Raw genomic sequence first — 12,413 nt, forward strand, 5'->3', positions numbered from 1 at the left:
TTTAACTTTTTTGACAAAGTGTAAGTAAAAAGTCTAATTTAATTTATGTGATTGGCCTGATAAATAAATAATTATGTGACTGCTCATTATGAATGAACTTATAAATCTTTGTAAATTCCTGGGCCAAATGCATATGTCGCCCACATTAGTTAATGGGCAATTCATATTTTATTTAGTGTTTTAAGGAGGGGGGGTTATACTGTTATACTATATATGAGACTGTTAACTGGTGACTGATGATAATGGTGACTGACTGATATTTTATAAATGATAAGACATGATGATAATGTCTTATCATTTATAATACATCTTATGTGATGAATGAATGGATTGCATTTAAAGGAATACTTTGAATTAAAAAAAAAAAAGAATCATTTGCAAGAGTATGAGTGGACAGATAAATAATTATCTCAAACATCATACCTTGAACGCTTACCTGAAGACATACTGCTTATAGCAAAACAAGCTAGAGACTATTCAATTGTTTTAAGATGCACATCAGTTCTGTTTACAGATTTATGTTCAGATCATAATAAAAAGCAGATTCATTTAAAATGTTCCATAACAGCAAAGAGGTTGTACTGGGGACCTGGTACAGGTGGTTACCTTCTCCAGGAAGCGCCAGAACGGCGTGGGTTCGACTCTGCCGGCCCTCCGAGTGTTTGGTGGAACATGAGTGTGAGCATGGCGACCACTCGGACCAGGACCCAATTACACAGTCCCCTGGACAGGGCACCTCACAGGGTATATGGAATGGAGGGGGATTTTCCAAGCATCTCTCACTGGGCACCACTTCACCTGAAAGATAAGGCACAGCACATAGCTCCACACATTACACAGGCAAAATAACAAACACCTTTTGAGCATAATGAACTTCACACAATACTACTGTAAATTACATCTAATGTCATGTTCAGACCGTTCACAATAATATCTTAAGTTATCCAATTAAAGTAATAAAATATACAGGTTGCCACAACGTAAGGAATATACCTCAGTCAGAAAACTGGTTTCACAAGCTCATACAACTCATCTAAACACCCAACCAAACCATTCATACATTCTTTTTTTCTAAAGCATGTGACCTACAGCGATTTAAACTTGCACTCTAATTTATACCCTCATGGGGCCATCATAGGCAGTGGATTAGCACAATTACCTCACTAGTCATAAAATTGGTGGAATGGAATGTCAAGAAGTACATTCTGCACAGTTCCTAATGTATATTTCCAATGCACAGAAAACAAAAATATACCAGTACTTCAATGTTAAACATAAACTATGGTCTTGTTGCAGAGACCAATCACAGGGGAAAATCAGGGTGGGTGTTTTGAGTGGTGGGTACACGTCACCTACAATTTGACTGGTGCATTTCTGAGTGCAGACCTTCCACTAGGAAAACCTCAAATGATGTGCATAAGCATGCAATCAGTTGTAAGGGAATCTTCTCTGCAAAACAACAAGTTACAGAATTTGTTTCCCCAACATTCACAAACTCTATGGAATTGCTGAGAGGGTATTAAGCATTGTCCAAGCAGAAAGTTCGGCTACACAGTGCCCCGCAATGAACACAATAATGGGGAAAGATTCAAACCTACCAATGAAACTCCCCGTTGTCCCATTCCCAGTATCTCCATTTCTATTCCAGATTCGTGGACCTGGAGATGAACGTCTCAATACTACTGTGCTGGAACGGCTCATTGAGTTTTTTGCAGCACGGGTTTAGGGGCATAGATCACGATAATTGAAGAACATGGCAAAACCCTGGCAGAAATGAATAGAAAAATCTGACTGAACAACTAAATATGAATCGAACACCTAAATATGAATACGAAACACTGGCTCATTAGAGGCACAGCAAATTCAAGAACAACAAATAACCAATGCATCATAACATTCAGAGAAGTTGCAGGGAAGCTGACAATATTACAACTCAGATGCAACTCTAGAAATAAACTGTTTCTTTCAACCACCTCAAAAATTCCTTGAGGCTGTTAGGATTCTGACCCCAAGCAAATTGACACACTTGGCTTGAAAAAACTCCCTCTGGATTTGATTCCAGGATTTGACAAGAACTGTTCTTTTGAACTCATCAAATAAAGATTATCTGCACAAGAAAACACCGATGCAATGGCACTGTGTGAGTTCTGAGAAATCATTACAGACAGCAAAGCAATACTTTTCCATTCCAACAAACCCAATCGATGTAGAAAGATGTGTCTGACAAATTTACACCAAGCGTCAGCAAGTAATTACAAAGGATACTGTTAAAAGCTGACCATCATTAAATACAATCACAAAGTTTAAACCTTATTTTTATTTTATTTCAGTTCATCCGTTTTAACCTCTCATTTTCATTAGCTTACCTGATGGTGATGTAACCTCCCTTAATTCATGTAAATAACTTCCCACATATTAAAAAAACAAGGATACAGTAAAACACTATAAAAAATATACTCCGGCCACATGTCTATGGTTGCAATGACCACACCGAATGTAGCATGTGGCAGTGTGGGAACATTGCTGTCAATCATCATTAAGTGGCAATTGACTTACCAAAGTGGGTGACTGATTGAAGAGTAGTGTAATAATTGTCTTACAGCGTGCTGTCAAATAAATCACTAATGACCACATGCTGAGGGATGACTGAAAAGCAGGTGAGACAACTGCTTTGGAAAAAGAGCTGGAAAAAATCAAGGCTTTTGAACTTTACTAGCATTACAAACCAAACTTTTCCTATTTATCAGTCCTCCTGCCATCATTCCTTAAATTGGTCTGTAACAAACACAGAAGCAGTTCACTCTGATACCATTTATTGAGCCTATAAAATTCTGTCATCAACTTCTATTTTCAGCCATTTTTCACTGTACTTCAACGGCTGCAGAAGGAAGATCACAAAACAAACACAAAACAAAAAAAAAATCCCTCTTGTGATTACATTAATTTAATCTACTCTAGTTTAATCATGACGATCCTGTACATTCACATTTTTAACATTTATTATTCTGTTGTGCATGTAAGCTGTAAACCAGTACTAGTGCATCCCAGTGATAGGAACGCTGCAACTTCTGAACTTCTGCAACTGGAATTTTCAATGAGCTGGGTGAGTTTGAAAGTATCTGGGCATTATTTATTTGCATTGTTTCCTGTTGTCCACATTTGAGAATTGACTGGTTGCTACTCCAAAACTCTGCACTGCTTTCTGATATAAAGAAAAACCTGAATAAAAAAAAAAACAGCTCACAAAGGAAACCAATGATAGTGGATCACTGAAAAACAATGTTGAATAAACATTTCTACTGCGAGCAAACCAGTTACAGCTGTAGGTTAAAAAGTGGTCCGGGTGGCTTAAAACTATAAATACATGACCAGACACCAAACCTGCACAGTGGCAAATGTTTCCGACACAATCCTGATTTTACTGCTTAACTCATTTTGAAACCAAGCTTACTGCAGACCATAAAATACCAAACTGGGCGGGGCAAAAAATACTATGTTTGCATGGGACAACATGAGCAATTCCACTACCACCCAGATGTGGTCATAGCATTTATTTTCATTGATTTTATACTGTCTTCCTTTACTTTAAAAAAGCAGTGTATGGTTTATTACCAGCACCCAACCTTGAGGTACCTAACAGGATTATTACCATTTTTCTAAGATTACTGATATTCTTCTGATTCTCCTTCAGCCTTTTGATTTCAGCCCATTTCTCAGACCATTACACTACACTGTTGTCCTTTATACAGTGACTTGCACAAATATGCACGACATAAAAAAACAAGTGAATAGATAAATTACCCATATGCATATAAACACAGAAAAAAAGAAGATAGAAAAACAGTTTAAAGGCAATGGGCCTCATTTGCAAAACATGTGTATGATCACATTTTATTGTAAACTGCGTGTAATAACATTTCCAAGAACATTTCGACATTCATCATTTTCTTCTTATCTGTATTTGTTCATGGCTGTTTATGCTAATCACATGCACAATACTGTGCAAAGGATTTACAAACGGCCAGCATTCATCATCGCATAACCCCTGGGATATGCACAAAAACAAAGGTCTGCACGTGTGTCATGAATCTCATATTGTTGTTTCATAAGAACATTTTCAAGAACAAAAGAAAAAATAATTTAAGGCAAGTTTTGTGAATGAGGCCCATTGTGTTTGGACCGGAATTGTTCACGCAAACTCTGACATACCCTCCGTGTTGGGAATTCCCATTTTCACAAGAACTACAAGCGTTGAAATGTGTTTTCTCGACTATGTTTTAATGTAATTATGAGGCAATTATATACTGTGGGTGATTATATATTTGTGTTTTCGCCTGGTTTCACACATGTACACATCTACTGTATAACCATGAAAGGTACTTCAACACGCCAAAATGTCAATAGCTCATCAATACAAATCCTTTGATTCAATGCTTCTATTGTGACAGAAATGAACTATAATGAGCACTTTCTCCTTACAAGAAAAACAGGGTCTTAATTACAACCTCTTCAACGTAGGTGTGCTGAAAGGTTGGTTGGTATCTTTAACAGAAAATTAAACTATATTCCTTAACTGTAATCATACAAATGTGTACATCAATCAAAAACATTTATTTCTTAAATATTCAAACAGAGCAACTAAATGTCAATCAAAGTATTTAAAGTAAACAACACCTTCACCTTTACATTTCCAAAGATTTATTTTGTGCTTTTACCTTTAAGGGACACATAAAGGTAACAACATCAAAAGATTCTTGTATTTTGTTTAGTCCATAGCATTAATTAATTGTGAAATGAAAAAGACTGTCATCAATAATATTCTATGTATTACATTGTAATATTTCTTGATATGTAGTTTAATAATATAATGTGAACGGTCAATAATATGTAGCTGTAATTAAATCCACAGTGCTTATAAAAAAATCCACAAGTAGGCTATTTATTGTAATCAAACATCAATATAAATACTAGTATTGAGAGAAGGTGAGGAATTACACTGAAAAATCCAATCAAAGACTAATCAAGAAAAGCTGAACATTAGTTTTTTTCTAGACACAGAAAATACTGCATAATCAGTCCTACCTGATTAAACGCAAGAAATAAACACCCCCCCCCCCCCAACCTCCACTTATAAATAAACTGTTAGATACAGTCCGCTAAGAATTAGCTAACATCCCATCCCAAACACCATGGTGCAGAGTCTCTGTGTCCACATATAAGTGAAGACGAGTAATGCAATATTTATGTAATGTATCCCAGTCAGACATTCAATTTGTTCAGTGTACCTTCTGTATACTTCCCAAAAAAGTGTTAACAATGTGCATTGTTCTTTAAATTTATTCAAATAAAAATCCATATTTTCCATTAAGGTATAAAATTAGAAATCTGAAATACTTTTGTGGTTCTGTACCCAACCAATGGTTTCTCTTGTAGTCGTTTGTGGTTCTGTGGCCAACCAAACCATTGTCTCAAACAATGCAGGACAGAATTCAGCTTTTTATCTTTTGATTTTTGAGTTTAACAACCTCATTACTGGGGACTGAGGCAGAGAGGAGCAAAGCAGCAAAGACATCGGTCTTTACTGTCTGCAATCATTCCTGACCCTTCCAGTGATGACTATGGCCAGAGCCATAATCCTGTGGGATAATCCACAGTTAGGAATTGTCCAAGGTAGGAGGATTTCAGTCGGCAAGGTATTCTGTGCCTTAGTGACTCCTCTAGTTGATTGAGTACCTGCAGTCTACTGGTGGAATACACATTTAAGAAAGGAAAGGCTGGTAACATATACCACGGAGCACATGCATGCTAATACTGTATATACTCTTCCCAATATTGGTGTGATAGGCTTACAGCTGAGATTAGGTTCTAAATACTTTGAGTCATGGAGAGTAGTTGGGAAATAAGATGTTCCAAAAGTGAAACTACCGTCTGCTCATATTCATATTTTTATATCCTCTTAAAAAATATGAAAGATTTAATAGGTCCAGGGGAGCCTTGAAAATTCTCACAAGAAAACTGTAAAAACACCAATATGTTGTGAAGAGTTGGAAATTAAGCATCCGTTTGTTCTAATGCCCTCATAGTTCATAAAAACTGGAGAGGACAAATTCTCCATTTTGATATCAGAGAGAGTAAAAACACTCTGGAGAGGAGAAATGTAACATTCAGACATCAAAGTGAGTAAATATTAAGTCATTAATTACAGAAGGGAAATGTAACATTCAGATGTGAGAATGAGTAAATATTGAGTAATTCACTGGAGAGAGGAAATATTACATTCAGGCATCAGAATGAATAAAAACTGAGTAATGAAAAGGGAGGGATCTCTGCTCTGCTCTGCCTGTGATATGGTTTTGGACATAAATGCTCGCTAGATTGTCAGACCAGGAGCAACTTAGAAAAATGTGCGTTCACATTTAGCCTTTTAATAAATGCGACACGTGCCTTTAATGTTGTTCTGGAAAGTGGCACTAATATCCTTTCATGCCCATATTGATTGAATTAAATTAATTTAACAGAGGCACTTAACCAAAGTGACTTGCAATAAAAGTGCATCCCCTGAGTTATGTGAGCAACAGTGTCGGGCCTTGCTAACAACATTCCTGGAGCAACGAGTGCAACATCACAAAAGCACAAAACGTAAGTTAACTAATGACAACCTAGAGCTATAGTACATAGATTAATACAGCTATATAGAGCCACAAAGCATGCTATAACAGTTCTAAAGTAATTCCATAAGAAAACAGTGCTACTGATCCGGGGGGGGTGGGGGGGGGGGTGCCTGCAGACTCCAATAAAACTTTCAACACAACGGAATGATACTCTAAAATGTGCTAATTACATATATTTATATTACTATGTAAATCTGGCTAATTTGGCATTGTGCTAGAGCGCAGCAACAACAGGCCGAATATAAAAGTGACAGACTGCACTTCGGTGGCTCTGTAAGAGTCAAGGAGAACAGGATGAAAACCTGTATTAATATTGGAAGAGTTATTTTTCCTTATTCATATGCCAGCGTCACCAGCCAGAATACACTTTTACTCTGAGATAGGGAAGCAGACTTTCACATGGTTGTTTAATGAAAACAGCATGGAGTTTAGATTAACTTTGACATGACACACAATTAAAGACTCATTATGTTCCACAGAACTGAGAAGATAAAGATACAACACAGCTATGGTAACTTCATAGGTCGACCGTATTTTGTCCTTTATTACAATTGCTGTGCCAGCAGTCAAAGTACTAATGAAATCTAAAACACAAGACTGTGAGACTTTCCTGATGAAGAGTAGTTTCACTCTTTAACCACAACCTGCTTATTTGTTGAGATATTTATTCCAGCCAAAATTCCTACATATGGTAAATGGCAGGTCTGAAGATGCTGCTTAAAAGACAGCCTGGAGAACTCCAGCAGACACCATAATTCCTGTAAATAATCACTGCACTCTAATATGCGCTCAGGATGTATCCTTCGGTGGCAGGCTAACACAGAACAGCACTGTGAGCCATTAATCTGCAAAGGTTTTAAAAAAAGGAATGAAAATGCAGTTCCAAAGCTGTGTCATGAATTTTCTAAATTAAGTGGAAGATACGGCATCTAACTGCAGCAGAGTGTAATTCAGCTCCTCTTTACCAAGGGTGCACCGTCTGTTTGAAACACGGAAGGTGACCCCGTGCAATGTCACCTCACTGCGTCGCTTGCATCCTGTAGCTCTGAGATTTCAAATGGAGGTCATGAAAGATAAATGGGTGATGGAGTTTATACAAATCAGCAGGTATAATTTTACCACTTCACATAAATGTGCAAATTCAGACCATTATGTGCAGGGCTTCAATTCTTAGACAAGAACAAACTTGATTACAGTTTTGGATTTAAAAGTTATTTCTGGAGCTTTTATGTATACATATTTCAACACTAGCTTAGTGGGGGATGTAATGTATCCCTGCTTCTCCAAATTGATGTACTTTGAAATGATTTGCATAATTGAAACAACGGTAAGTTTGAAATGTAAGTCATACCCTCCGAGAACATAATAAAAATGTGCATGTAGATTGCAGAGATTAACCTTTCCAACCTACCTGAGAAAGCAAAGTCACATATACCCCACACTACACCTACAGTATGAAAACGCTCTAAAATCCATGGTTCTATTTCAGTTTTTCATCTTTTAAACTTCAACAGAAAACTACAGTGCGTGAAACAGTGAGCTCTTTGTTAAAAAATGAATTGACATAGGTATTTCACAATCCTTATGAGATGTTCCACTGACAAACGACAAAGACAAATTTTCCATATCTTCAATATATAAATGTTTTTAATGGTTTACAAAGTCTTTGTTAATAAACTTTCTTATAGTTTATGAGAAATAACCTTTTATGTATGAAATGTATTTATAATTGTAATACAGCCATTGAAAGTATGTGATTACATTAGGACTGTTTCAAATGAACAGAAACACCTAACCATAGATGAAAATCATGAAACTGATAAGGAGTTGGGCCAACATTGGCCTTTAGATTAGTTTCAATCCTTCTTAGAATGGTATCATACAAGTTCTGAATTGTGTGTAGGGGGATAGTGGACCATTCTTCATGAAGCAAAGCCTCCAGAAGAAGGTAGAGATCTATTTTGCAGTCAGTGCTCCAGAACTTGGGTTCAATGATATTTAGAGCTGGTGATAGAGTGTAGCCTATGTAAGGCATTTGACTTCATCCTGGTGTTCATGAAACCACTTTTGAATCTGATTAGCAGTGAGTAAGGGGAACATAATCATCTGGGAATATGGGGACATCATGAGAGATCTGCGTTTGCACCTTAGGCTGCACCTGGTCGTGTAAAACGGCGTCATATTCCTTGGCTGTCATACAGCCATGCAGAGCAATCATCAGACCCAGTGAGATGCCCATGAAGACCCATCATGAAATGGCTGCCTATACTATTTAAGATCACCCATCATTTAAGAGCCATGTTTAACAATTTGCAACTGTCAACGAAAGCTTGCTTTGGCCTTCACCAAATGTAAACTCCTCCAGATGCAGTAAAATATTACACTTTCTTTAATTGCTCAGGAATACAGGTTTCATGTTTCTTTCACCAGGTTATGCTTCTTTGTGCATTAACCTTGGATACTACCAGTTTCTGAATGACAGCCCTGTCATAATTTCCAGCTTTGTGAAACTCACAATATGCTGTTTTGCAACAAATATGGTAATTCAATTCCCTGCTCATTTTTGATGCTGTAGGTTTGATTTGTTTTTTAACTATCTTGTTAATTATCTGTCTGTCCCCATTTATGGCAGACAACTTGCGACACCTGTACCTCTTTGCTGATGCAGTTTGTTTATGTTTATCATACCCTGTCATAGTTTTCAACACTGTTCCCCTCACCACATTAAAGTATTACACATTTTTTGTGACCAATGCACCTGAAAGTTAGGCAATGATTATTTGGCCTCTTGTTGTTTTGAGAAGTCAAAGTGCTGCTTGTAAGATCTGTTTGATAGCTGACACATACTGCTAATTGGTATTAAGCTTTAAATGACTGATCTGTGTAGCTGCCTTTGTAATTGTAATTGAGTTACTTCAAAGTTAAAGTCATTTCTACTTTAGCATTTCCGTTGTTTTATTCTACCCATGAATATGTTAAGACTTGGGCCTGGCACTAAAGTACATTCTTATTGTACAGTTGTCTTACTCTCGAGATACACGGCTGTTGTATGTTAAATAAACTGTAATATTACACAGTGATTTCCATGATTGGAGATCATTGGACCCGGGTAACAAAACAAGAGCCATGGCCAGTCATACATACAATTGCCCATAAAATATCAATGAGAATACTGTCTTGCAGGCTTCTCATTTGCTTACATTGAATTAAACCAAAACATTATAAAAGAATGGTCCAATTGATTTGATCAGTTTAAAGAGTTTAACTGACTGCACTGAAAATTAATGTAAATTAAAAACCAATATTCTTCTTTGTTAAGACACAGTGTTGTTCCTTTGATTATTTAAATAAAATAAAGCCACATCTCAATTGTTTTGAGATGGTCTGGCCTGTCTTTCATGAGAAGTGAAAATAAAAATGCAGATATGGAACCTTCAAATATACAAATATACCATATTTTTATGACCTGGAAAGGCAGAGAGGTCTGTTACATTAGTTTCTCAGTTGTTTTCTCCCATATAAATTCAAATACATTGTTATTTAAACTTTTTATTTATTGCATTTTATTTAGGCTAGAAAAAGAACAAGGGAAATTGAATGTCATTCCATGAAATATTGAAAAAATACGCATGGCATTTAATACCAGAAACAATGGAGGAACAATGTTTTTCTGGCTCAGAACAGACAATATGCAACACTACAATATCTCATTTCAAATTCAGCCATGTATTTACAGAAAGATATAGTCAGACTCGCCTGTCTTGCACAACATTTAAGTATGGTATTTATACTCCCTCATTTAAAAAATGAATACGTTTTAAAATGCTGAATAAATACATAATTTTCATTATGGTAAAACATGTATATATTTGCAAAGAGAAGAGGTATACCATAATTGCAGTTTGTTTATCATTGCAACCTAGGAACTCAATGTAATCACAGGGGCTTGTTTCATGAAAGTTGCGATGTGTGAGATCTGCGCAATGTGATTATGATTTATTCTGCTCCTTTTGGAGTGTTTCACATAGAAATTGCAATCGCAAGCCACAAATGCATGTCACAAAGCGTGTTCATGTAGGGAATCAGTAAACTGGCAATCTCAGGTCAACAATGTGAATGAGACTTTGTTCTCAAATTAAATAAAAATCTAATAATAACAATAATAATAATACAGTTCTCATCTCTTTTCTTGTTTAGGTTTTGTTTGCATTTTTGCGCTACATTAAAGCAGTCCTCTGTTCTATGTGGGCTGGCCATGAGTGTCAGGAGCCAAGGTTGCAAAGGATATCTGGGGCATTCAGTCACATTAAATTAGAATTACATGTTTTAATATATTAAAAGATTCATTTGAAATATTTGTATTTATTTTAACTATTACATCCCCCAGTATGCAAAATATAGTCTACACTTTATAGTAACATTAGGCGTGTTGCTATTTGTAATATTCAAATTAGCCCAACTCACTTTCTTACGCCTAAAACTTTCATTTTCATTTTTATTTTCAAAGTATACCAATTTAGTATACAAAGTTATGAAGTAGTTCAAAAACAAAGTTCATAAATGTAGTTAGAAGTAGTTCATATATTTCCAGGAAACATTTTATGCGTACTTAAAATGGGCCCATTTAGTTTTCTATAGTACTTAAAAATAAATTAAAATATACGAAAAAATAAATAAACTTTATGTACTTATGTGTACTTGAAAAATAAACTTTTTGTAGTACATAAAGTGCAAGAAAATGCTTGAAGCAAAACTGTAGGGATAGTGTTTGAAGATCACTGTCAAAAAGATCACACAAATGTAATATTTCATGTCATGGAAATCTATATCTTTCAAGAAAATGATTATCTCTGTAGTTATCTAAAAGGTGGGTGTAATCATGGAAGATTTTTTGGGGCATTCCTGCATGCCTTCATCTTTGCACAATCAAAGGAAATGCCATACTTGCGAGAATATAATTGGCTATGCGAGATGCCTGTAATCTCTGTGCTTTTATTTGCGATTTCCAAGCGATGCATTTTCATGAAATGACAAGGTGTTGCAATCTGTGAGTGAAAAAGCTGTGGTGATGCCCATGTAGCTGCCACACAGATTCTTCATGGAAAACCCCTGCAGAAGGGCCCAAAAGGCAGCTAATCCACACATGGAGTCAACGCCCCAGGAGGGGTGCAACCAGAGCTTCCTTATGACCGCAAAGACTACAAGTTAATGAGACAGCCTCTGCCTAGGAAGGCTTGCCCACAGCACCAGTTCTATAACAAACAAACAGGTGCTTATAGGTTCTGGTGACGATCCATGTAAAAATAAGGCCCAGAGTTTAAGAGTTCAAACTCCAAGCAGGTAGACACACTGTCTGTTTATATGATGTGTTGTTATCAAAGTAATGTGGCAAGAACTGCCAAATAACCCCAGCTGAGCAGGTTGCAGGGTCAACCCCTTGCACCCAGACACCGCTTTGCAAAAATACACCATACTTGTAGATGGAGCTCTAGCAATTTCCTGGGTAGTGATAACAGCCTGGGAAAGTTCTACAGCATTCCCTTTCAGGAGCCAGACCTACAGCTTCAAAAGGGGTGGGTTCTGGTGCCACAGCATCCCCTCTTGCATTGTGAAAACAAATCCTACCTCCAAGAGCAAGAGCAAGAGGTGCCGTGGGAAGCCCTCCAGCGGTTGCCAAGGTCACAAATCTGATCTTGAGGCCATCTTCGGCCCACAAAGAGAACCTCTGCCCTCTTCTGACAG

At 36.7% G+C, this 12,413-nt stretch overlaps 1 protein-coding gene across 1 annotated transcript in view; it reads right to left on the reverse strand.

Moving 5' to 3' along the window:
* Nucleotides 1-12,413, reverse strand: part of LOC135251934 (thrombospondin type-1 domain-containing protein 7B-like) — a 174,436-nt gene that overhangs the window by 90,955 nt on the left and 71,068 nt on the right. Inside the window, exon 8 of the mRNA XM_064329817.1 lies at nt 607-798. Within this exon, the coding sequence (XP_064185887.1) occupies nt 607-798 (192 nt within the window). The remainder of the gene's footprint in view (nt 1-606; nt 799-12,413) is intronic.

Source organism: Anguilla rostrata, chromosome 3 (genome assembly GCF_018555375.3).
Source record: "Anguilla rostrata isolate EN2019 chromosome 3, ASM1855537v3, whole genome shotgun sequence".
NCBI classification, from domain to species: Eukaryota; Metazoa; Chordata; class Actinopteri; order Anguilliformes; family Anguillidae; genus Anguilla; species Anguilla rostrata.